We start from the raw sequence: 27,926 nt of genomic DNA on the forward strand, positions 1-27,926 counted from the left end.
TATATTTATTAGTATTAGGCTATATGTCAATATATATTGTTATAATAGCAATAGACTATAACTTACTTAAAGGTCCTTAAAGCCTTCTGCCCCAGTTCTAAGGTAGCATATATTACCCATAGGTTAACGTTTCACTTATTATTTATTTCTCTGCAAATCTGAATTACTATCTGTCAATTTCCACATATAACAAATGCTTTAGTCTGTATCCAAATGACAAATAATATAAAATAAAAATAAAATAAATTAAAATTTAACCTCAAAACAGTTGTCACAATTGTTGATGTTCAGATGAAAATTCAAGCAAAACCATTTAATAAATCTGTTGAGATGATAATCAGTGACGTATGGGGGAACATCTTACCTGAAGCTTTGAAGGAAAATTCCCGGTCTTTGCTGCCATGTAGATGCAGGATTGCTGTGATTTCAAACTTCTCAACAAACGTCCTGCTTCTCACCTTAATGTTGATGTCAGCAGCGAACCTGTGATTTCCGTCAGTGAGTTCATTCTATTTGTCCCTTATACAATGAGCTTATTGTGTACATAGATGTTTTTACTTTGTCTACTTATTTTTTTTTCCAAATACCTGCATTACAGCTGTAATTAATTTCTTACAATAATTACATGTTGACCCTTCCCTTACACCTAACCCACCCTTAAAGGATTAGTTCACCCAAAAAAATAAAGTTCAGCCATTAATTACTCACCCTGTCACTCATGAGGTTCACAAATCAATGGAGAGCTCCCATTGACAGTCTACGCAACTACCACTTTCACATGTGACTCCAGTGGTTTAACCTCAATTTTATGAAGCGACGCGAGTGCTTTGTTTGCAAAAATAAATAATATAAAAATAAAAACATAATTTACCACTTTACAAAATATTAAAGTCCCTGTAAAGGCAATTCTAAAAAAAAAATGTAACACATTATAAATGTTAGAAATGTATTGCTAAAACACATTAAAAAGACTGTGAACTGAATCATGGAGTTAGACCAATAGGGGTTATGCGGAACGCCCAACGTTCGAACCGGAAAACAGGTATAAGCATTTCCGGTTTGCACTGCTGTACGCATCTGCAGCGGTAGGTGATCTCTGAGGTAACTTATTTTTCGCTTTTTTAGAATACAATTCTTATTTCGGTTTTAATTAAAATGTCACGAATGCTTAAGTATCAGAAAAAAAAAAAGAAAAAAAAAAGCAGTCTTCATTTGATTGTTTTAATCGTCTGCAAGCAAATATAAAGGGTTAAACTACTGATAGCATACAACAAGTCTAAACTTAACTTACTGATAGTTAGCTAACTCTACATCGGGTGCCATTTGCAAAAGCTACATATACTAACTTGCATACCTTCATAATTATGAATAAATGAGGAGGCGTAAAAACTTAAATCCTTTATCTAACGGAGTAAGTTACTCGGGGCTCTGGACGTCCGTTTGGCAATACGATGCACATCTGAAATGGATAGAATGGGTAGGTCCTGTAAACACCGGCTATAAAAGTTCGCCATTCCTACGCTGTGTTTACCTCAGTAGCTGACGACCGGAAGTAGTTACACCCGTTTTGTAGTTCCCGGAAGTATGTTCCGCATAACCCCTATTAGACCCATGGTTAGACCGATTGCTGTGTTCAGGATTTTTTGGGCTGGGCTAAAACGGTGGCTCGATGACGCACTGGAGCCGCTGAGCTCCTGGCCCCGCCCCTACTGTCAATGACGCACTAGAGCCGCTGAAACTGCAGCCTCCAGTTTGCTAGCTAGCAAACTAGCCTTCGTCTAATCTTCATCTTCGTCTTCGTTTGCTAGCCTTCGTCACGGAAATGTGTATTACCTGGATGCGATCACTTACAAAACAGATCGGTGTCCTTATTTAAATTTCCGAAAAACGATCATATCAAGAAGAGGTGGATTAATTTTGTGAAGAGCCACCTTGATGGAGAACTGTAGTGATCATTTTACACAGAATAGTTTTATAAACTTTCGTCGGAGACAACTGGGATTCACTGATAATCCGCTGTTACTGGTGAATGGGGCCGAACTGACTATCTCCCGCTTCGAACCATCGGCAGTGCGCGTGCCCTTGAGTCAACTTTCCCGCGAGTGGGCGTGGTTTCAGCACAGCCAGCGGACACGCCCCCAGATGCTATTTTTTTCAAGATTTTGATATCTTATTTGATTTACTTGGCGGCTTTCTTTGTCATTCAACGCTTGATCTCGCGTCGTCAACTCTCAACTCATAAATGGTCAGTAGGATTCAGATTCTGTATCCAAAACGTGAGGTAATTTTTTTTTTTTTTTTTTTTAAATCTTAATTTATAAACAGCCACTAGAAAGGGTAACACAATTTTAATATTTAGATTTTTAAATATTTAGGTCTTAAAATTTTCTAAATTAACATGGAAAATTCATGTCAAGTACATTGAACAGAAATGCAGCAAAGCACTAAATCTATTGAGATGCATAGTAGGTCAAGAATGGGGGACATATAAACAACCAATGATCACCATACGGTGTGCTACGATTTGTTTTAGACGATGTATGTGTTATATATGGATCTGCATCAGTCAGTATTCAAAAAGGACAGAATGACATTAATATCAAGAGATCTGCATATACTGTATGTTTCAGAATTTAAAATAGGAAAATATGGGAGGTTAACAGAAGGGACTTCAGTACACACTGCAGAAGTGGTGGCAATTCAGGTGGCACTTTTTTGGGGTATAAGTGATGCCAAATAAGGTTGTGAATTTTTCATACTCATTGGCATTTGCCAGTCTTCAAACATTTCAAACAGTTAGATATGATATCTTGAATATCATATAAATTAAGACAAGCTGGAACAATAAATAATTTTGTTTGGGAACCATGTTGAAATACCAGGAAATTAAAAATATGAGAAAATTGCTTAGAGGCACTTAAACTGAATACTCCTATTACAGTTTCATATGGAAGAAAAAAGTATAATTAAATAAGCTTGCAATCGGAAATGGCAAGGAACTTGGAATGACTAAACCAGGAAGACATTTTTATAATATACAAAGTAGCATAAGTAAAACTGATACAAAACTTTTTGTATCAAGTTGCAAGTAAAGTAAAGGAGATCAGATCATTTTAACAAGACTAAGGATGGGCCATGAAAGACTTAAAGGAGAACTCCGGTCAATTTTAACATTGAGCTAAATTTTTTTGTACATTTGAAGTACTGTCAATACAGAGAAAATGATGTTATTTAAGCCAGCGCAAATACCTGTGTTTACATCCTGTTTTTCGGTTGAAGTCCAAAGTAATCGATTGCCGAGTTTACGCGCGTGATCATAGGTAACTAAACCTATGCGCGTGAACTCGGCAATCGACTACTTTGGACTTCCACCGAAAACAGGATGTAAACAGGTATTTGCGCTGGCTTAAATAACATCATTTTTATACATATCTTTCACATCTACTGCAGTCAGATTCACTCGTGTTCACTCTGGAGGAATCACTCACATGACCTGTGCACTTGTAATGACACATCAAGGATGTTAAGAGGCTAAAAGCAGGTTTAGTACTTGCCCCATTGAAGTCAACAGGGTGCAAATTTTAAAAATAGAATAACTCGGTGTAGGCAACACCGATTTTTGTCGTTGTTCTCTGTATTGACAGCACTCCAAATTTACAAAAAAAATGAGCTCAATGTTAAAATTGACCGGAGTTCTCCTTTAATTCTACACTTTATATAATAGAACTATGCCAGCAAGTAAAGGAAACAGTTGATCATGTTGTTATTCTGTCGTCCTAAGTATGAACAGGAAAATAATGAATTACAAAGATAACTACAGAACTGAATAATTTACAATCAGCAACATATTAAACACAAAACAAGGATTTTGTAAACTCATTAGAGTATGTTTATGACCTTATGATAGAATATAGAATATTTACTACATCAGTTTACTGCAGTACATTTTCTGGGGCTTGAAAGTGGTAGTTGCGTAGACTGTCAATGGAGGGACAGAAAGCTCTCAGATTTCGTTAAAAAAAGATTAGGCTACGGTAAATGTCTGCTTGTCAGTATCTATTTTTCTTTCGCACAGATAACCAGCTACTTAGTTGGGTAAATCCACTCATGTGTCATTATGTCTGTAAAAGCATGATGCATGGTAGTTTAACACACATACAAATATTTTTTTTTTACCAGGAAAATTAGACTGCACTACTGAACTAAATATTAAATCACATTCAAATCATGATACAGAAATGTGAGGCACATTCACCCACAACAGCAACACAGTAGTTTGCAAACCTTTCAACACAAATGTCAGATTATGACACTAGAGGGAGCCGTTTTCTTTTTCGTTTTATATGACAGAGATCGGATGAATGAAACTAGTGCTGTTGTCCAGTAAATCCATGACATTTAATAATCTCATTTGTCCTGTAAATTTAAGATAGTACGATAGTTTTACCTTCAATTATTATAATCTTAGGCCTACAGTACTTTACAGGTCTGTTTAGATCCAGTTCTTCGATTTCCATACCAATTTCCATATTTATAAAACATTATATAATGTATTAAATTTGTGTCATATCTGATTAATTAACATTCTTTTCATAATAATGGGTTACACATTGAATTTGAGACTGTAAAATTGTGTTTTATTTGCCTTATAACTTCCTAAACATCAAGAGACAAGAAGACAGTGATAATGAAACAATTTTATTGAATCTTCCAGTAGAGACTTTGATATTCATGGAATAAAACTGCTTTCTGAGAGTACAAGTAAGCAAGAACAGCACAAAAATAAAAGGACAGAGACAAGAAGCCACTTATGAAAGTGCAGATATGAAGGAACAACATTATATATTTTTTTCAAAAAATACAAAAATGTTTACATTTTAACAGTGGATGGGATTTCACTATGAATAAAAAACTCAGAGCAAGTTAATCAAAAAAATTAACTACTTTTTACAAAACAATATCTCTAGTGCCATTTAGAATTGTCAACAAAAAAAGGTAACTATTTTACTTGAAAAATGCTGGAAATGCACAGGCATTACGTATATTTTTTTCTCTTACTTTTCTACAGGTGTTTTATGAAAACAGATTATTCATGGCATTTCAGGAAAAAAATAACAGTGAAAGGAGGACGTTCTTCCGTGCAGCACAGTGGTGCGTTGCACAACATAGAGACCACGTAAACGATGCCTGCCTCTGCTCTCGAAGACATCATAGACTTACAATCCTGGGGATCAAACCACACTTGCAAAATAACAGACTGCACAGCACTTTCTCTTACTAGTAAGTACATTTACACACCCATTTTTTAAAATCAGTCGAACACAATTGCGGTAAAATTAGCGCAACATACGCATGAGTTTGCCCATGCATCCCTACCCACTACTAACATGCCCTAACTCCCAATAAGTTTATCCCATTCAAAAGTTTTAAGTATTCAAATATATGTATTTTTCATTCTACGTTTGACATTTTTGCTACATTTTTTCTTCTTTCCAGCTGTGAGAAATTTTGCATTAATAACCTCATTATCTTCTCACAGCTTCATGCCATTCAGTTCATTTAAAGCATTATATTTCTGCTATGTTATCTCACTTTTTTGTCTACCAGACGTGTTCACGCTATACTACTCTGTACAACACTGTACTAGTCTCTAAGCTACGATGCAGATCTTTTTTCCGCCAATGGAATACTGATTTGTAAACTGGAAAAAGGAGAAGAAATGCAAAAGAATAAGAAAGAAAACAAACAAAAGTTGGCTTAAAACCCAACTTCACTCACAAACAAGACCAAAGGAGGATACTTGCCCCAAGTATGATGGCCTCATCATTTAACATGCTTGGTCACACAAAAGTTGTCAAGTATCTTCCAGATTCTCACGGGCTGAGAACTGAGGACTCTTCAGTCAAATGTTATGCCCCCAAACAAACTGCCTTCAAGTAGAATAAAACCCCCACCCTCCGGCCTTCTCCCACATCTCCCTTAAACAAATCAACTTTTGCATGGGAACCCAGATTGACTGGGTTACATCAGCAGTTGCCTTATGATCAGCTCTGTCTAGGACACAGAGGAAATGGGGTTGTGAGGAGAGCCCATCTGGGTAAGGACTTTATCCAGCCACTGCAGGGGCCCGTGAAGATGAATCTCAATCCAGCATGGGGTGCTCGTCACATCCTGTCGATGGTACTCTGCACCCCAACCCTGAAACACAAGTACAATTATGTCTATAGTTCTCTTTAAAATTGTGTGCAACATGAAGGGAAAGTTAACTCAAAAACAAAAATTCTAATTGAATTCTGCTTTTTACTCGCACACATGTGGTTACAAACAGGTATGTGTTTCTTTCAGTGTCTTAGTTGGTGTCTTTTGTTCATACAAGAAAAGTCAGTGGGGCCCAAAACATGTATGTGTGTGTATACACTCCTGAGTAAAAATAAAATATATATTTTAATGGTCTATATGCAGGGTCTAAACTAATGCACGGAACCATTATACTGTTAAACATGCATTTTATTTGTCAACTGTTTACGTTCAGTTAAGACATAACTGACTAGTATGTTTACAAGGATACTTGCCAAGATGGGCAGTTTGACAATTTTGTTTGAAAATGTCTGTTAAAGCACAAGATGACGTGAAAGAGAGAAGTATTCAGTATTTGTGTGCTGTCTGGACGTGGATTTCTGGGCGCGCACTTCGGATGTATGTGCACAGAAAACTTCCCACACTACATGCGTAACTAATTGAGTTCCCTTTCGCATCTTCTTGAGCTTGATTATTTAAATTGGCGAGGCTTGAAGGGAGATGCGTGGATCACTTTTATCATGAAAAGATGCACTTTGATGGACTTCCAAAGACATCCAGCCATTCACTCCCATTATCAAGCTTGGAAGAGCCAGGAAATTTTTTAATATAACTCCGATTGTATTCGTCTGAAAGAAGATTGTCATATAGAGCTGGTAAGTCCCGCCCCTTCCGCTAACCCCACTGGACCTCTAGATTGAAAAATCGTCAATGCAAGTGAATGTGAGAAAATAATTATTTTCTGGTCCCGTTTGAATTTTGCCATGAATGTGAACATATGTTGTCTGTGAATTTTTAATATAATTTTTCGTGTGAAGAATGCAACAATTTAGCGGGTAGAAATTTGATACGGTTAGACTTTGTGTGAGAGCACTTTGTGGACGACAAAACACACAGGCATCTCGATCTGTCTCCATAGATTATCGCAGCATTAGCGCCGTGATTTGACAAGTGGAGGGAAAATGTGTTATGGGGTGACGTCACATAGGCGACATGTAGTCTTTCTCGTTATGTCTTTTCCACAACTGCTAGCCGAAGAATCGTACAATATACTGTCAAACTCGTAACATGAAAAATTATATAAAAAATTCACAGACAACATATGTTCACATTCATGGCACAATTCAAACGGGACCAGAAAATAATTATTTTCTCACATTCACTTGCATTGACGAATTTTCAACCTAGAGGTCCACTTGGGGTTTTACGGATGGGCGGGACTTACCAGCTCTATACACCTAGGATGGCTTCAGGGTGAGTAAATCATGGGTTAATTTTCATTTTTGGGTAAACTATCCCTTTAACCTTTTATGACAATGCAGCACTGTCCTGTCAACTGTCCAGAGCGCCGTTCACATTTGTTCACGTTCATGTTCTCACAATTTTGCAATGTTAGAATTTATAAAAATGTTACCAGCCAACTGGCGATTGTTTCATATGCTCACTGTTTCATATACTCGCCAATAGATTTTTACAAACATTTGTGTATATATATATATATATATATATATATATTTCATTGGTGTGGGGTTGACCCATACAATGTATTGTTGGCTATTGCCACAAATATACCCGTGCAACATGTGACTGGTTTTGTGATCCATGGTCACATATATATGTGACTGGAGTAATGATGCTGAAAATTCAGCTTTACCATCACATGAATAAATTAGATTTTAAAATATACCACAATAGAAAATAGTTCTTTTAAATTATAATAATAGTTCATCGTATTACTGTTTTTACGCATTTACTGTATTTTTCTTTGAATAAATGCAGCTTTGGTGAGCATAAGAGACTTCTTTCAAAAAAAAAATATTATTCCTATATATAGTATATGGAGAAAAACATAACATGCTGACATTCAGAAAAATTCTTCAAAATATCTTCATTTGCTTTTCACAAAAGAAGGAAATGCATTCAGGTTCAGAAACACATTAGGGTGAGTAAATGATGAAAGTATTGCTGGTTGAGCTATGAATTATCAGTTTATCTAGTTTATAGCTTACCTTTACAAAGCTCATGCGGATGGTGCACATCTTGGTGAGTTCATAGACGGCTTCAAAACCATGATTGACGGACTGAGCCAAGAGCTCAGCAAACTCCTGGTTGTTGAAGATCTTTAGGCTGCAGCGACTGGGGATCTTGCATACGGTGGTGGGGTGGAAACCATGGTGGTAGTTACAGTTGCGGCTCTGGACAAAGATGCTACTGTCGCTCAAACATTCGGCATACACCTCTCCTCCCACATAGTACAAATGGACTCCTGCAAAATGTATAAAAAAATGATTGTGAGTTTACATTATATATATATATATATATATATATATATATATATATATATATATATATTAGTGGTGGGCCGTTATCGGCGTTAACGCGAGACTCTTATCGCGCGATAAAAAAAATATCGCCGTTAACCAAGTTGGGTTGGGAGATGGCTCTACTACACAAGCAATGATGACGCAATCTACCCGCGGCCGCGAGGTAAACCCGGCTGCAACGCATATTCGTCGTCATCTTAAGTAAACACGGCTGAAAGTGAAACTGCAACATCCATAATTTGGATTTGGTTCGGATTTAAGCCGTCCGACAAACAGCAGCAAACTATCCGAGTGTGTGGGGTAACGGTTCGGTAAGTTAACACACGACTAATCCGTTCTACCACCTCAAATTCAAAACGAAACATGACATCACCAGCGCGCGCGTATTAGTCTCATTCCAATATATCTAGTGGTGTAACGTTAACACATAATCTATGTCTACGCCCGATTTTAAGAATCGTTGTTGTGTTTCTTTTTAACTGAAAAGACATCAGTTAGACAATATTATAACTTTAAATTTGGGGTTTCATAAGCTCAAAGCTATAATAAACATTAGACCTAGCCTACTTAAGATCTCTGCAGCTAGTGTACTTAAATTTTATTTATCTGCAAAATTATGTTGTATACTTACAGTTTTGCACAATATATGTTCTCAAAACTACATATACCCTTTAAAAAAAATAAATTTAGCAGTTGTTTAGCAGGGTCTGTGTAACCTGTTCTGAAATGGTTTTATTATAATATACTGTATATCGTTATCGCAAGAGGCTGCAATGTATATCACAATATAGATTTTAGGCCATATCGCCCATCCCTTATTGATAGCCTATAGTAGTTGATAATAACATAGGCCTATGTTGCCTACGGACGGTAACAGTACAGAAGTAACCTTTTACAGTCTATGAGTAGAACAGCTTTCTCAAGCAGTTTGTGATGCATTTTGGAAACAGGAGATGAGCCCCTGGTCTAATGCGCCACCTGGCTTGAGAAACCCGTTCTCAAAGACTTAGGCTACTTTTATAGTCATTATTTGGGTAGCACACATATTCTGAATGCCTTCGGCAGAATTCAAATGAGCCATTTTAATCTAGATTAATCTAGATTAATTTCAAAATTAATCTAGATTAAAAAAATTAATCTATGCCCACCTCTAATATATATATATATATATATATATATATATATATATATATATATATATATATATAGCTTATTAACAGCGATTTGGCATCAATATCATATTACTATCACCATGTCCATGTCATATTTTAGTGCTATATAATTGCGCTAATCAATAATCACCCAATTACATATGCAATATATCCTAGAATAGTTGATTTATACAGTCATTTCAGTGTCAAGTCAAACCTTTTCCGATGTGGCGTCGGGTGTTCTCGATGGTCGAGTTGCGGTTGACATTCGACAGCAGACCCAGGCAGAAGCGGTTGCGGTTGTTCGAGGGGTCGGTAAAGCCGTCCACCAGTACGCTGGTGGAGGAGGCCTGGAAGGCCTCTCCCACACGATTATTCAGCTCATAGTACACAATGGAGCACCAGTGCTTGGGTTCCTCATAGGCCACAGGCTGAACATCTGCACAAAACGTTATGAACTCAATGAATGCAAGTGCACATTCAATTACCATAACAAACCATAGTAGTATGGTGTAAAGATTTAAAAATTATTAACTCATGCTAAGACTGCATTAATTTGATCAAAAAGTAAAACAGTAATATAGTTAAATATCATTACAATTTAAAATAACTGTTTTCTATTTTAATCTATTTTAAAATGGAATTTATTCCTGTGAAGGCAAAGTCATTACTCCAGTTTTCAGTGAAAAAAAATTTCAAGATACTTTGATGAAGAGAAAGATCAAAAGAACACCATTTATTTAAAATAGAAATCTGTAACATTGTCTTTACTGTCACTTTTGATCGTATACAAACCTCACCCGAAACATTTGCACAGTAGACTCAACCCCCAAAACATTTTATTTTGCAATATATTAATGCACCTTTAGTGCTGGACTGTGTCTTTGAAAGTGATTTAGCAATATGATTAACAGATTTAGACTTGCATCTAATCTATTACAGCCGAGGGCATATCGATTTTACTAGGGTATTTATATGATGTCACTGTTGCTAGGCTATTAATGGTAACACTTTAATAACAGGCAGCAGTGATTGGTTATGAATGCACTATTCAAGGGCCTACAAAATACAACCAAATCAGCATAATACATCCCAGCAAGAAATTTTGCTTATAAAAGATGTCTAATAGCCGTCCAAACGCAGCCCTGACATCTAGGCTATAACAAGGAAAAATTTAGGCAGTCAGTGAAAATTTAATAGACGTGTAACCATAGCCCAAGAATAGATGCAGAGGCTACGCATAGAACATGTAAAGGAAATGAAACCAAACACCTTGTAATCACTGTTGACTTTGCTTACATGATGGAATATCATACATCTCGCAAGTTCTTTTTGGCAAAAAAGACATGTAACCAAATTCAAGGTTATTTTAGCTAGAAATGAGTTACTCATAGCCGGACTATATCAGGTCTATAGTTAACCTAGATGGTGAAATGACGGCTATTGCTTGCTGGGAAGTGGCATAGCTGTCCGTATCAAATCCCACCACAGTGCAAGTTAACTTGTTTTGGGTCCCATAAAATACCAATCACTCAAATGTCCTCTTTCTGATATCCACAGCTCATCTGTTCCTACTGTGCTAATCCCAAAGAGAGTTAAATGTGTTTATCTATGGCATATTTCTTCTCAGCTTCCTCTGGTCTGTGACACTGGGCCACAGGTGTGTTTTGTCTACTCTTTTCCCATTAGCCTATCACAATGGAAGTGTGCACTACAGCACTGCACAGGATGCAGCTTGAGCGCGCATCCCAAACTTCCACAAATATTTCAACACACACCCTTGCACACACCCCTCACCTCCTGTGGAACTCTGGGTTTCACTAGGGCTGGGTATCGAGTTCAATGCATTTTAGGGACACCGACCGAATTGCCTTGATACCATTGAGTATCAAAAAATGTCTTGTCATTCGGTACCAAATTTCGGTTCCTAAGGGGTTAATCTCGTCAACGTCAGTGAGCCAATAAGCATGCAAGCATGATTGGCTGTGGCAAGGCATCAAGGAAAAACACTAGTTTACATCGGTTACATTCAGAGACGTGGCTCACAAGTGAGGCTGTATTGTGTAAGCGTCCCATCCCCCTAAGATGTAAAAGATGTGGAAAAGATCAAAAGTGTGGCTACATTTCACCAGGCTCAATGCCAACAGCACGCGATGCAATATTTGATTAGATAATTGCTGCCAAGACTGGCAACACGACAAATCTGATGAGGCACTTGACAGTGCACAGAATAAACTTAAGAGCAGAAAGTTGCTCGGTCTTCAACTGCAAGAAGAACTGGAGTGCGTCACAAATTAACCGAAACTCTGCATTTAGGCTACTTGCCTCACAGACATGAGAAATAGGCATATAGAAAGCTTGAAATGTCTCCTTTTAAATGAACCAATTCGAATCAAAAACAAATACTCTGATTATGGAATCGCTGATCGATTGCTCCTGTCTGCCTCGCTGCCTGCTGTGAGTGTGTTTGCTGTAAGCTCCGTCTTAGCCTTGTATTTCTTTGTTTTGAACCATCATTTACTACCATTTCTAGTTGTTTATACTACTACATTTTACCCAACATCTCAGATTAACCGGACATCGCTAGCTTCTGTTATTAGTACTACTAGCACAAAACGCTAGTAATTCGCTAGCCTGTTAACGCGCCACCTGTGCGCTCAGCTATTTTTATTTATTTATTTTTCTCTCGCGCGTCCGCGCCTTTGAGTTCATAAAAAGCTCAGGTGAGTAAGAATCAGTCAACAAACACGGTGAGTAATGTCTTGTCCTGTTATTGTCACCTGCACTTCATGTCACATGTTTAGCATAGACTTCTCTGTCGGCAATATAGGATTTATATGTGATAAATGTAATGAGACATATAGGTTGACAGAAGATTTCAGAATTAGAAACACGCATCCAAACTTTAATTGAGGATAGTAAGAGTGCTAGTGCTTTAGATGTTTTGGATGCGCATAGCATAGTGAACTCTTTACATGAGTCGGTTCTGGCTGAAGTAGAGCCTGTGCAGCCGGGCAAATGGGTGACAGTGAGGGATCGCTCTAGTCGCGGATCTAAAAACCACTCTTCCGTTCCGATTACCATAACAAATCGATTTGCCCCGCTCAGTGAAACACCCACTGAGAATGATTGTGCCCTAGTTATTGGCGATTCGATCACACGGAACGTGAAAATAGAGACACCAACCACCATAGTCACATGTTTGCCGGGAGCCAGAGCGCCTGACATCAAAGCAAATTTAAAAGTGCTGGCTAATGCTAATCGTAAATTCTCTAAGATCATTATTCATGTCGGCACTAATGATGTTCGACTCCGCCAGTCGGAGATCACCAAAATTAATATTAAAGAGGTGTGTGAACTTGCAAGTACGATGTCAAGGACTGTAATTTGCTCTGGCCCCCTTCCTGTTCGCAGGAGTGATGAGATAGTTAGTAGATTGTGTTCGCTTAACGGTTGGCTGTCTAAGTGGTGTCCGCTTAATAATATAGAATTCATAGACAATTGGAAAAGTTTTTGGGGCAAACCTGACCTGTTGAAAAGAGATGGTATTCATCCCTCCTGGGATGGTGCTGCTCTTCTCTCTAGTAATATGGCTCATAGTCTTAGAGCTCAAACATGACAATCTGGGGCTCAGGTCAGGAAGCAGACAGACTGGCTTAACCGACCGTCTGCTAGCGGCCTCGCGTCACCAAGGTCAGATAAATCCCATCACATAGAGCCTCTTTCACCTAGCTATCATCATATAGAGACTGTGTCTGTTCCCCGAACTTGGAAATCCAAAAAACGTTTAAACCCATCTAAGGTTAAAAATTTAATTGATGTTCAACAAATAAAAAACAGCTATAATACAGATGAGCAAATGCTAAAGCTTGGGGTGCTGAATATTCGATCGCTTACTTCAAAAGCACTCGTTGTTAATGATATGATTTCAGATAATAACCTAGATGTGCTGTGTTTGACAGAAACCTGGCTAAAACCAAACGATTACATTACTTTAAATGAATCAACCCCGCAAGATTACTGTTATAAACATGAGCCTCGTCTGAAACGCAAAGGGGGTGGTGTTGCTGTAATTTATAGTAATAGTTTCAAAACCACTAAGAAATCAAGTTTTAAATATAATTCTTTTGAAGCATTGGTGCTTAATGTAAAAATATATAGTGTAAACGATAAATCACGTTTGAGATTTGTGCTGGCTACTGTATACAGGCCACCAGGGCACCATACAGACTTTATCAAAGAATTTGCGGACTTTCTATCAGAATTAATATTGACTGCAGATAAAGTACTAATTGTTGGTCATTTAAATATACGCATCGATAATGAAAAAGATGCATTGGGATTGGCATTTAAAGACATTGTAAATTCAATTGGAGTTAGACAACACGTGTCAGGACCTACTCATCGTCGTAATCATACTCTAGATCTAATATTATCACACGGAATAGATGTTGATGCCGTTGAAATTCTGCAGCAGAGCGATGACATCTCAGATCATTATCTAGTCTCGTGTAATTTGCATTTAGCTGCAAAGCCGACTCCGTGTTTCAAATATGTGAGACCTATCACTTCTGCTACTAAAGATTGCTTTATTAATAATCTTCCTGATCAGTTTCATCATCTCAGCATCCCAGATAGCTTAGAAGAACTAGATATTACAACAGAAACATTTAACTCTCTCTTTTCCAGCACTTTAGACACAGTTGCTCCGTTGCACTTAAAGAAGATTAAAGAAAATAGTCCAACGCCGTGGTACAACGAGCACACTCGGGCCCTTAAGAGAGCAGCCAGAAAAATAGAGAGCACAACTGGAAGAAAACAAAACTAGAGGTATTTCGCATTTCATGGAAGGAGAGCTCAATTACTTACAGAGAGGCTTTAAAAGCTGCTAGATCTGCTTATTTTTCAACCCTATTAGAAGAAAATCAACATAATCCTAGGTATTTATTTGAAACGGTGGCTAAACTAACGAAAAATAAAGCTTCAAGCCCAGAGGTTTCCAAGCAACACAGCAGTAATGACTTTATGAACTTCTTCACTTATAAGATTGATAATATCAGGGAGAAGATTATAACTATGCAACCGTCCACTACAGTATCACATCAGGCAGTGCATTGTAGTCCCCCTGAGGAAAAACTTGATTCATTCGTTGCTATAGGAGAGGAAGAATTTACTAAACTCGTTAAATCATCTAAATCGACAACATGTATGTTAGACCCTATACCGACTAAGCTACTGAAAGAGATGCTTCCAGAGGTCCTAGATCCTCTTCTTAATATCATTAATTCATCTTTGTCTCTAGGATACGTACCAAAAAACTTTAAGCTGGCTATGATTAAACCGCTTGTTAAAAAAACGCAACTTGATCCTACAGATTTAGTCAATTACAAGCCGATCTCGAATCTACCTTTTCTGTCAAAGATATTAGAAAAGGCAGTATCTTCACAACTGTGTTCCTTTCTTGAAAGAAATGATATCTGTGAGGATTTCCAGTCCGGATTTAGACCGTACCATAGTACCGAGACAGCTCTCGTTAGAGTCACAAATGATTTGCTCTTATCATCCGATCGTGGTTGTATCTCTCTATTAGTGTTACTCGATCTTAGTGCTGCATTTGACACCATTGACCACAACGTTCTTTTAAATAGATTAGAAAATTATGTTGGCATTACGGGAAATGCACTAGCATGGTTTAAATCATACTTATCTGACCGTTATCAGTTCAGACAGGACCACTTGAGTCAAAAATAAGACACTTGTCAAATATTCAAATTTTTATTTGCATTATTGTTAAAGTTACATTTGGCGGTATGGCTCTGTTCTGAGTTACCCATCATTTTCATGAGCTCCATGAAAGCTAGTCAGGGAACAGCAGCAGCTTCTGGGGACATCTCCCATTAACTGGGAAAGCAGCAAAAACAAATCCCCCATTGAGAACAGAGCATGCATCAATGACAACAGAATGACACTGATTAAGTTAAACAGAAGTTACAGGAGGAGCTAGGGGAGGAGGTGGGTTGCAAGCATGCAGTGGAAGCAGCCAAGCAGGCACACTGAAAAATGACTTTAAATACGGCGCCCTGTTTGATAGGGACCAATTGAGTGCTTAGAAATCAGATCAGCTGTTAGTCTGGATAGGTATCAGCTGATAGCTGAGCTTGACTACGCGGCCTGCCTGAACTGACGCTGAACGCTATATTTTGTAGCAGTAAATGATGAGATGTCTCATCGATCACAAGTTCAGTATGGCGTACCACAAGGCTCAGTACTAGGACCGCTGCTGTTCACTCTGTACATGCTACCATTAGGAAATATCATTAGGAAACATGGAATTAGCTTTCACTGTTATGCTGACGATACTCAGCTGTATATTTCTTCAAAACTTAACGAAACTTACCAATTCACAAAATTAACGGAATGCATTGCTGATATAAAAAATTGGATGACTCGTAATTTCCTACTTCTAAATTCTGAAAAAACAGAGTTCTAATTATTGGACAAAAAACTTCCTCACGTAATAACCTAGAATACTGTCTAACACTTGATGGCTGCTCTGTTAAGTCTTCGTCGTCGGTTATGAACCTGGGTGTGCTCTTTGATACCAATCTTTCATTTGAAAGTCACGTGTCTAGTATCTGTAAAACTGCATTTTTCCATCTTAAAAATATATCTAAATTACGCCATATGCTCTCATTGACAAATGCGGAACAATTAGTTCATGCGTTCATGACCTCAAGGCTAGATTATTGTAATGCTCTACTGGGTGGTTGTCCTGCACGCTTAATAAACAAACTACAGCTGGTTCAAAACGCAGAAGCTCGAGTTCTTACTAGAACCAGGAAGTATGACCATATTAGCCCAGTTCTGTCAAAACTGCATTGGCTCCCTATTTAACATCGCATAAATTTTAAAATATTGCTGATTACTTACAAAGCACTAAATGGTTTAGCTCCGCAGTACTTGAGCGAGCTCTTAACGCATTATAGTCCGTCACGTCTATTGCGATCTCAAAATTCCGGCCAGTTACTAATACCTAGAATATCAAAATCGACTGCTGGCGGTAGATCCTTTTCCTATTTAGCACCAAAACTCTGGAACAGTCTTCCTACCATTGTCCGGGAAGCAGACACACTCTGTCAGTTCAAAGCCAGATTAAAGACACATCTCTTTGACCTAGCATTCACATAATACATTATAGACTTCTATAATTTAATGTTAGGCTGCATAGATTAGGTCAGCCGGAACCGGGAACACTTCCCATAAATCCTGATGTACTCGTTACATCATGAGAAGAATGGCATGTACGCTAATTTTAGTGTCTATGTTTATCCCGAGGTTTTCCTGCAGCCTGCCGGATCCAGGCCGTATCCAGATCTGACGAAGGACCTTCGCCTGGACCGATGACAACGCAGTGCTGAAGTGCCAACTAGTCTCTCCCTATGGAGGATCCCTCTACCACTATACAGATAAGGCGTTGTCGGGAAAATTCGTTTCGCGTTCCTACCCCAAAGCAACAAAATAAAAATAAAATTCTTTATCAAAATTTATAAGGAAAGACAAGTACTTTGTTTAGGCTTGGCTTGTAGGGAATTCCAAACCTGCGTATTTTCAAACGCACATAACTAAAGAACCAGTTCTAAATGCGCATGTGACTGCCATCAGCATTTCTCACAGGTTCGCGTTTAAAGTCTGTGTAGAGGGAATGGTGTCGTCTTAGCGGCCCCTAATTTAATAACAAATGATCGTTGCGACGGAAGCAAATCAATCAAAACTAACTTTAGATGGAAAATAACTTAACTCTGCTATAAAGCCAAAACAATCTCTGTTACCTTAAATTATACGCTTATCTCTGTAAAGCTGCTTTGAAACAATCTACATTGTTAAAAGCGCTATATAAATGAAGATGACTTGACTTGACTTGAATTATGTAATCCTAACAAAAGGTGCATTTCTCTCTATAGGCGTGTGTTCACTATACTGTGGAGATGGCAATGTCAACTTCGTCTTTGTAGTCAACACTGACCAAAGCTTTTTTTAGGTAATATGTAATGTAATCTTGTTAAAACGTATTTCATAAAATTGGTATCGAAAAAAAGTATAGTTCAGGAACCGGTCTCAAAGTCAATGTATCGGTATTGGTATCGATATCGAAAATTTTTGAACGATACCCATCCCTAGGTTTCACTATATGCATTCTTTAGAAAAAACATTCAAATGTTTGCTATAACTTACAAACTTCCAACAGTTAACTGTGCAATTCACTTTTAATTTACTGTGTAACTTTATATGTTTAACCTTTTCTGCACATCATTTAGTGCATAGCCTACATCAGTGGTTTTCAAACTGTGGGTCGCGACCATAGACTGTAAAAAAATATGGACGTAGTGTCCGTGACGTCACCCGTAGGTTTCTGAAGAGCATTTTTGAAGCCTAAAGTGGGCGGAGCCGGCCGTCGCCATCTTGGCCTTGCGTCACTCCCGGATAACAGAAAATAGACAAACAGGCGGGGCGTGAGTGGAGCTGAGGAGCCTGGCCTGGCTATCTGAAATCACCTAGCTCGACGTGTTCGAGTTAGCTGATGATGTAAAGCCATTTAAACGTTCCTATTTTTGCCCTTCGAAATATTATAATAGTTAAAAGACATGGCTACAAGTGAGACTGTGTATTACTTCGAGAGTGTTTGTGTATGACAGTGATTTATGTGCATACATGTGACATGTCCGTCACTCTTTCGTGGTCCGTCACCGCGGCATCGCTCAAGTTCGTAGAGAGCTTATTCAGTCCATTTTAAATTCTGATGTTGGCCGTCTCTCAAATGGGTTATGGTTTAACTGTTAAACCATAGATATATTGCCTTTGAAGTGCAAATAAATGCGCTAGAAAATCCGCGCTCATTCATGTGCATTTATTGCACGGACGGAGAAAGCGCCGACGCCCGCATGATTTCATCTGACGGTAACTTACATAAGCATATAATCCATCTGTTCCATGGGAGCAGAACGAACGAGCATTTATTGACGTTTTAATTGTCAGACATCCATTAGTGCATGTTCACAGAGGAAAACAACTGAAATACAGCGCTGGTTGTTCTCTCGAACGATAACGACGGAATCCAAAGACGTGGGCTTTGTAACGTTACCCAAGTATTAAATTGTATGAAATAATAATCCCGAAAAAAAGCTCAAACACTGCAGAGATGGCAAGTTCAGCAGCTAACATTGCTGAGGTGAAGTGATGGCTAGTAACAGCAGACAAACGGCTAGGACTGACAGCGGCAATCCATCTGTCAATCAAGTGGCTAACTAAACTAAACTAAAGTCAGAATTGCGAGATATAAAGTCGCAATTGCGTCTTATAAAGTCAGAATTCTGACTTTTTTTCTCGCAATTGCGACTTTATATCACGCAATTCTGACTTTATATCTCAGAATTCTGACTTTATATCACGCAATTCTGACTTTATATCTCAGAATTCTGACTTTATATCACGCAATTCTGACTTTATAACACATAATTGCGAGTTTATATCTCGCAATTCTGACATCTTTTCTCAGAATTGTGAGATATAAAGTCCAATTCTAAGGGGGGGAAAAAAGACGGACTTTTTTTTTTTTTACATCAGAATAGTTTATATCTCACAATTCTGACTTTATAACACGCAATTGCGACTTTATATCATGCAATTCTGACTTTATATCTCCCAATTGGGTGATATAAAGTCATAATTCTGAGATATAAAGTCAGAATTCTGAGATATAAAGTCAGAATTCTGAGATATAAAGTCAGAATTGCGTGATATAAAGTCGCAATTGTGAGAAAAAAAGTCAGAATTCTGACTTTATAACACGCAATTCTGACTTTATATCTCAGAATTCTGACTTTATAACACGCAATTGCGACTTTATATCATGCAATTCTGACTTTATATCTCCCAATTGCGTGATATAAAGTCAGAATTCTGAGATATAAAGTCAGAATGCTGAGATATAAAGTCAGAATTGCGTGATATAAAGTCGCAATTGCGAGAAAAAAAGTCAGAATTCTGACTTTATAACACGCAATTCTGACTTTATATCTCAGAATTCTGACTTTATAACACGCAATTGCGACTTTAAAACACGCAATTCTGACTTTATATCTCGCAATTCTGAGAAATAAAGTCAGAATTGCGAGATGTAAACTCGCAATTGTGAGATAAAAAGTCGCAATTATCTTTTAAAATGTTTTATTCAGTGGCGGAAACAAGCTTCCATACAGATTTGACTCACTTCTGACAACAGCCTCAAGCGGCCAGTCAACGAATTGCAGTTTAACTCACTTCCGTGTTGGTTTCAAGAGAGAGACGGGGAGGTTGCCGCTTGGTCGCGACCCACTTGTGGGTCACACAGTGAGAAAAGGTGGGTCGCACAAAGGCACTTAGCTGCAGCTAAATTTACGTTACGATGAGTGAAACAAAACCAGTCCGATTAATGACCAAACGACTATGAGTTTTAGCGGCCGCCAAAGTGTTATTTGATCGCTGAGTAATGTAACGTTAGATGAACTGTAGTCTCGCGTAGCCAGACTGTTCCGTGGGCGTGTTCCGTGGGCGTGACGTCTGAGGCTGAGACTAGATGAACTGCAGCGCTTGTGACAGAGTCACAGTGCACATTTAACTGAAAGAACGAGCAGAGAGAGTACTCGGTCGCGCGCGCGCGCTCTCTCTCTCTCTCTTCGGAGCCAGGCGAAAGTGTAAAAAAGACTTCACCGTCTCCAAACTAAGCACTGTATTGCACTCTCTCCCTCGCACATATTAATCAAAATAAATCGACACGGTGGTAAAAGGTCGGAAGACCAAAGTATCATGTGGAGCATTCGGAGATTTTTTTCTTCTTCCTCAATTACCGCTGGGTGTGAATTGTGCTAAATAAGTTGTTGCCTTATCTTCTCTGAAAAGCGTCCCAGACATTCAGCTGACATAAAACAACACTTTAATTAAATGAAAAAAACTATCCAGTGATGAAACGTTTTCTGTGTTGACACAAATCTTGGATGTCTATGTCCTAACTGCTGGGATAATCACACAACGCGCACGACATGTCCAATTCGCGAACTAATTATTTGAACGATTCATTTTAATGAATGGACAACTGATCTTTCCAACAGTGAACTCAGGAGACGTTTGAATCAGTAACACTTTACAATAAAGTTCTATTTATTACACAAATTACATAAAAAGTACAGTTTGCTTACTCAAGCTTAAGCTTTAAAATAAATAAAACCCCTTGTTTTTTTTTTTGAAAAGCATAGACTACATTTTTCCACACAGTGCTATCAAGAATCGATAAGAGAATCGTTAAAGAATCGTATCGATAATCAGAATCGTCAGCGGCATTATTATTATTGATAAAATCTTATCATTTCCCATCCCTATGTGAAGACGGTAAAATTATAATCAAACATTAAAGAACATACATGTTTTTAAAAGTTTTTTTAAGAGTTAAAAGTTTAAAATATTTTGCTAACATGAAGGCTTGTCACTGTCAGTCTTTTTACATCAGTGCAAAACTAGGGAATGCAGATTAAGACCATCAGCATGCACTGATTAATCCCATGGCATGTAGCAAAAAAAAAAAAAAAAAAATGTGCGACCAAATCATGCTGGTGCGACCAACTGAGAAAGTTGGTAGCACCAGTGCAAGTGGGTCTTGAGATTGATTATACTTGTCTAGGTGGGTCCTAGAACGAAAAAGTTTGGGAACCCCTGGCCTACATATATGTTCACTATATTGGTTTTTCGATTTCGATTTGCACAGTTTGAAGGATAACATTGAGCAGGATGTGGAACAACTCTTTTTTTTTTTTACAATAATACACAGGAAATTAATCAAACAATAAAGAATTATAACATTTTTTTTTTTTTTTTATAATCACACCACATACTTTGCTGCAAGATAAACAAGATTTAAAGGAATAGTTCACCAAAACATATATAAATACATTATATATATATATATATATATATATATATATATATATATATATATATATATATATATATATATATATACACACTATGGAAGTCAATGGGGTCCATCAACTGTTTGGTTATACTGACATTCCTCAAAATATTATTTTGTGTTCAGCAGAAGAAAGAAATGTATACAGGTTTGGAAAAACTTGAGGGTGAGTAAATGATGACAGAATTTTCATTTTTGGGTGAACTATCCCTTTAAGTGACAAAAAGTCGAACTGTCTGTGACTTTGTGAGTGTGTGTATGAGAGTATGTTTGTGTGTGGACTTCCTGCACCTGCAGTGTGGGCAGGCAGCTGCTGACAGTTTTAAGCAGCCCATGTCAGGCTGTAAGGAAGGAGCAATAATCTTTGCTGGAGTGACTGAAGCTTAGTGTGCCGTCTTATTTTATAGGGGTTTTTATGATGCAAATGGAGTGTACCTGGTCGGTTGCTGATCTCCAATGGCAGGTTGGGAACTAGCAGGTTAGTGTCCATTGGCTGTGGACAGTCCTGTGTCATTGGCTCCTCTGGGGGAATATAAGCAGGTGGAGGGGTTTCTTTTGAAGCAACACCCAAAAACATAGGAAAACAGATGTAGATAAATAAATATTATCCCACAGAATCCACCCAACACTTATAACTTATATACAATATAAACAGACCTGCAATTAACTTATTTTTTTTTTTTTTTAGAAGTACAGTACATGGCAGACTACGGAAAGTCATATTGATCCAAATGAGGAAAAAAAATGTGAGAGATGGAGCACAGAATTCAGAGAGAAAAATACCAAATTTACTCCGTTCGCAGCCGTGTTGACTAGTTTTGTCCTTTTTAATGTCAGAAAAATAATAACAAAAGTAAATGTTATAAATGTCCCTTAATTAAACGCCTGTGAAAAGGGTCCATAATATGTACCTTTATCAAACATTCTTCTGCCATTAAAATAAAGGTAACTCAGTTAGAAAACAATGTGTCTGCTGTCCCTTAAAAATATCATTGTATTATTTGAAGTACCTTACAGTATCATTTCAATATTATTCTATATGTATATGGTAATCACACAAGTATCAAAGAACCATATAATTACTATTTACATTTTACACATTTGACAGGCACTTCAAACCTTTCAATCAAACCCATGACCTTGTCATTGCTAGTGCCGTGCTCTATGGTTCTGTCTCAAAACAAACATTGAAATCTTATAAGTATGGAGCCCCTAAAAAATGAGATGGGAGGAAAAATTATGTCAATGCTTTTGTGTTCTCTTGCAAATGTTTCTCAGAGGAATGCAAAACTTTAGGCGCTCCATGCTACCATTAAAATGTTTGGGGTCAGTAAGACTTTTTTAAAGAGATTAATACTTTTATTCACCAAGGATGCATTAAATTAATCAAAAGTGACAATAAAGACATTTATAACGTTACAAAAGTTTTCTGTTTCAAATAAACGCTGTTCTTTTGGACTTTCTATTTATCAAAAAAATTATCACATTTCTACATTCAAATATTAAGCAGCACAACTGTTTTTAGCATTGGTATTAATAATAAATGTTTCTTGACCAGCAAATCAGCATATTAGAATGATTACTGAAAGATCATATAACACTGAAAAGTAACGATGCTAAGAATTCAGCTTTGCTAACACAGGACATTTTTAAAATGCATTATAACAGAAATTAGTTATTTTAAATTGTAATATTTCACAGTTTTACCTTTTTACTTTATTTTTGATCAAATAATGCAGCTTTGGTGTGCATAAGACATGCCTTTAAAAACCTTACCAACCCAAAACCCTTGTCCGGTAGTGTACATTTTCTACTACAGTAGAAAGCAAGACATTGAAGAATAAATAGCACAAGAGCAGCTCACCTGGCATCTGAAAAGGGCTGCCTGCGTCCGAGCTGGATGGTGAGTGGGGGAAGGTGGCTGTACTGCCTGTGCCACTGTTGGGCGAGCTGGGGTAGCTGTTGGTTGGAGAGTTCGGGGTGAAGGGTAGGGCGTTTGCTGGCTGCTGGGGAAAGGAGTCAGGGAAGGTGGCGTTCTGAGGCATTGGTGGCTCTGTCTGGTGAAGTGGGTTACGAAAGCGTGGCAGCATAGAGAGTTTCGCATTGAACTCACTGTTTCGTGGTACCAGCACAGGTGGCAGAACTAGGAATAGAGAAGACATATGCCAATCATAAGCAATTAGAATGGAGAAGGTGACACGAGAATCCGTCGCACTTTTGAGATATGAATGAGACATGTATTCATCTGCCACTACTGGCTAAATTTTCTTTTCTTTGTTTATGGACACGACATGAACACACAAGTATGAATTCTGGAAATGTCCTGCCAAAAACCCAACAGCTCTGAATATTAATCATTATACTGTAGTGATTTGGAGGATATTGTATGTACTAGCTAAATAATTCATTTCTAACAGAAAATTCAACAGTAAATATTATGTAGTGTACATGTAAACAATTGCACACTCAAATAAACATAAAGGAACATCAAAACACTAGTACACCCAAATATGAATATTCTGTGATAATTTACTCACCCTCATATAGTTACAAACCTTTATGACTTACTTTCTACTGTGGAACAGAAAAGAAGATATTTTGATAAATTCAAGTCAATGGGATGTAAAACAACTTTCATTGTATGGACAAAAACATATACCTTCAACATATCTTCTTCGTTTCACAGAATTAAGAAATTAACACAGATTTGGAATGCCATGATAGCAGAATATTCATGTTTGGGTGAACTATCCATTTAATTATTTATGATTATATTTGGTGTTTTGTTGTCCACAATTTTCTGTATTTCTGTAATATACAAATTAACCATCACATCCAAGAGTCTACAACTAACTCATCCAAGAGTCATATTCACAGTGGTCACACACAGACATGATGTCTAAAAATAGTAGAGCAATAAAATGTGGTAACTGGTGTTTTGAAGTGGATTTTCAGCTATGAACGTCTCACTACCTATGTTGCCCGCATGCCTTTTCATTCAGACGGGCTAATAGTTTTAGACTGTCAAGTTGTTTTCAGTGAGACTGGGAACTTGTATTTTAGTGATATAGCAATGAGTACTGTTAAACAATGGATGTGGCCAGCATGCTGGCATTCTGGAGAGGAGGGGAAAGACAGGTGTCCAGATATCCACAGGCCTGCAAGCGTGTGCAAGGCAGGCAACCTCTCTTTCCTGCTATTGTCTGTGTGGGTGACAGGAGTTCCTGTAAAACTCTTCCTCTTTACAGCCACATGTTTGCATGTTTCAGCCACCACACACACACACACACACACACACACACACACACACACACACACACACACACACACACACAACACACACAACACACACACAAAAGTGTACACAGACTCTGAACAAAGCCCTCATTCTGCCTCCGCCTGGAATTTCCTGCTCCTGCTCTCATAATGTGCACACACATATATACACACACACATACTGTGGACAGCTGTTTCTGTGTTGTCAGCTGACCCTCATCTTCTGCTTAGCCAACAAAAAGGGGGCTGTGCATTTGAAGTCCATTCTTTCACCATAAGCAGAGGTAAAGAAAATGTTCTAGTTTCCCATTAAGACACACACACACACACACACACACACACACACACAGAAGGTTTTAGACTCCATGGTTTTCGATGCTACCCGATTCTCTCAAGTGGTATCAGGATCAAACAAATGAGAAAAGCACCTGGCAGAGGCCAGAGAGAGATATGGAAGGGGAAAGACAGAAAAAGAAAGAGACCATCTGCAGGAACCATGGGAAAGGAAAACTCAGGAACATGCATGGCAAAGGTACATATGGACTATATAATCCATATGGGATTCACTGAAAGAGTGCTTTTACTCACTTGTTCTTCTAAAGGTAAATATTAACAACAGGAAAGAGAAAATCTGTGTGGAAATTTCCAGTGATTTGCAATTTATACAAACTGCAGTTCAACAGAAAAACTGTACACCAAGATAAACTGATAATAATACTTAAAGGGATAGTTCACCCAAAAATGAAAATTCTGTCATTGTTTACTCACCCTCGCGTTGTTCCAAACCTGTATGAGTTTCTTTCCTCTGTTGGAATTAACACAAAATAAGTTATTTTGAAGAATGTTGGTAAACATCCACAGTATTTTTTTCCTATTATGGAAGTCAATGTCTACCTTCTACTGTCTGGTTACCAACATTATTCAAAATAACGTCTTTTGTGTTCAACAGAAGAAAGAAACTCAACAACTTGAGGCTGAGAAACTGATGACAACACTTTTATTTTTGGGTTAACTATCCCTTTAAATTATTTCAAACAAAATATTCCAAAAGGACAAAATATCTTTACTTTAACATCTGACTCACTAACAAAGTCCAGTTTAGCTGTGTTTACAGGATCCTACACCTTTTAGCCAATAAATATTCATGATTTTTCAGTGACATTTCCAGCTGTTAGTCGTAACATTTTATAGAGATTAAAATCACTAAGAGTTACCTAAAGTGGAAGAATATTACATAAATATTACTATTATAGATTTCTATGACTTTTCAGCATTCAACCCCTGGAAATTAGTTTTAAAATTACTTGATATTTACAGGTTTTCCATGACAGTGGGAATCCTGCGTTTAGATTGTGAATTAATGCGGGTTTTTTGGAGCGTATCTGTAAAGAGAAGGAATCATTCTTGTTTCTTTCCATGCACTGACTCATAATTTTTGTTCACTGAAGTCTTGCCCTTTTAAAGCACATGACTGCTTACGAGAACAAGCATTTAAGTAAGAACTGTCAAGGAGAATTTCATTAGTTGGACCTTCTCTGAACGAGTCTTTGTTTTCACAAAATAGTTTTGACAAAATGGAAGAGATTTATAGATAATAAATTAACGACCTGATGTTGTCATTTGTAGGGTAACTGCTTATGATGCTTAAACACTCTTTCTAGAGTCTCTTGGAAGATTTTGTGGAAACACATCTGTTAATAAAGGATAACTAAAGATAGACAGTAACATTCTGTTTATTATAAGAGTGTGCTGCAGTTATGTTGTCTGTCACTTTAAATGCTTGAGCTCTTTAAAGGCGAGCGGATCCTGATTGGCTGTCAAAAACTGATTCTGACCATATTGTTCCTGTAGTTATCGTTATAGTTGTGGTGTGGACTTCCCTATTATTAAAACACTTATATAGTTATCATCCTTGGTGTAAATGTGCTTAAGTGTTGGTAGTGAATGCCTGTTGTTAATAATTTATTAATTAATAAACTGATTAAATGATTCAATGACTCATTCAAACCTTTTCACCAACTATTGCTATAATGATGTAACGTGCAGAGAGGGTCATTGAACAAATCTAAATGACTCTTTCTGGGGAACAGGTAAAAAAATGTTAGTCACTGAGATGAATCCAAATCCAAATTTATCTCTCTGCTGCTATTATGTACTGCTCATGATCAAACTCAGTCACTCACCTGGACTGTCCACCCTCTTGTAGTGGTAGGGGTTGATGCACACATCCTTCTGCTTAGATCCAAAGGGGAACTCGCAGCACTCCAGGGCCTTGAGCTCATGGTGCGACTGTAGGTCGGGCCAACGCCACACTCGGCAGTAGATTACATGAGGCAGCCCCTTCCGGTGTGACACCTGGAGCCTCCCGTCCAGTGAGCGAGGGATAGTGACACAGTTGCTTGGCTGACCAGGGCAGCTGAGTGCCCTCTCCAGCTCCTCCATAGCACCCTTCTTCTTCTTCAGCTTCTTGACCAGTGCATCCACTGCCTTTTCTGCCCACTTCTCTTCTTCGTCACCTTGCTTCCAGCCCAGCAGTCGCTTGACCGCCGGGCTGGTGAAGGAGAAGAGCGAGATGACGCTCATTGTGGCGCCACGTGCGCCCCAGCCAACGTTGTCACACTTACTCCGTAGAATTCCACCACACAGGAACAAGGACTCTCTGCTCTACCTCCTCAAAGAGAATCAAAAACTCAACCACAGCGACACATGAACAAGGGTATTGTTGAAAGTTGTGTTGTTTCACAGTTAGGTCAGATTGTCAAGTGCACCTGTAAAGAGAGACAACTCAGTCAGACATTACTTTGGGATCCGTTTAAGACGTGCCAATACTGACACTAAAGGCTGGAAAACACTACATGACTTTGCCCCGATTTGCAGTCT

General features: G+C 38.0%; 1 protein-coding gene across 2 annotated transcripts in view; it reads right to left on the minus strand.

Moving 5' to 3' along the window:
* Positions 1 to 4,618: 4,618 nt before the first annotated feature.
* Positions 4,619 to 27,926, minus strand: part of smad1 (SMAD family member 1) — a 34,555-nt gene continuing 11,247 nt past the window's right edge. The window contains exons 2-7 of one of the 2 annotated variants that reach the window (XM_081360558.1): positions 27,230 to 27,814; positions 23,635 to 23,913; positions 22,206 to 22,292; positions 9,990 to 10,211; positions 8,307 to 8,563; positions 4,619 to 6,198 (exon numbers count right to left, since the gene is read on the minus strand). In XM_081360558.1, the coding sequence (XP_081216684.1) occupies positions 6,055 to 6,198; positions 8,307 to 8,563; positions 9,990 to 10,211; positions 22,206 to 22,292; positions 23,635 to 23,913; positions 27,230 to 27,629 (1,389 nt within the window). In that variant the 5' untranslated portion in view covers positions 27,630 to 27,814 and the 3' untranslated portion in view covers positions 4,619 to 6,054. Of the gene's footprint in view, positions 6,199 to 8,306; positions 8,564 to 9,989; positions 10,212 to 22,205; positions 22,323 to 23,634; positions 23,914 to 27,229; positions 27,815 to 27,926 lie in introns of both variants that reach the window. The other variant, XM_081360557.1, reaches the window with a different exon arrangement.

Source organism: Scardinius erythrophthalmus (genome assembly GCF_964197995.2).
Source record: "Scardinius erythrophthalmus genome assembly, chromosome: 3".
Classification (NCBI taxonomy): Eukaryota; Metazoa; Chordata; class Actinopteri; order Cypriniformes; family Leuciscidae; genus Scardinius; species Scardinius erythrophthalmus.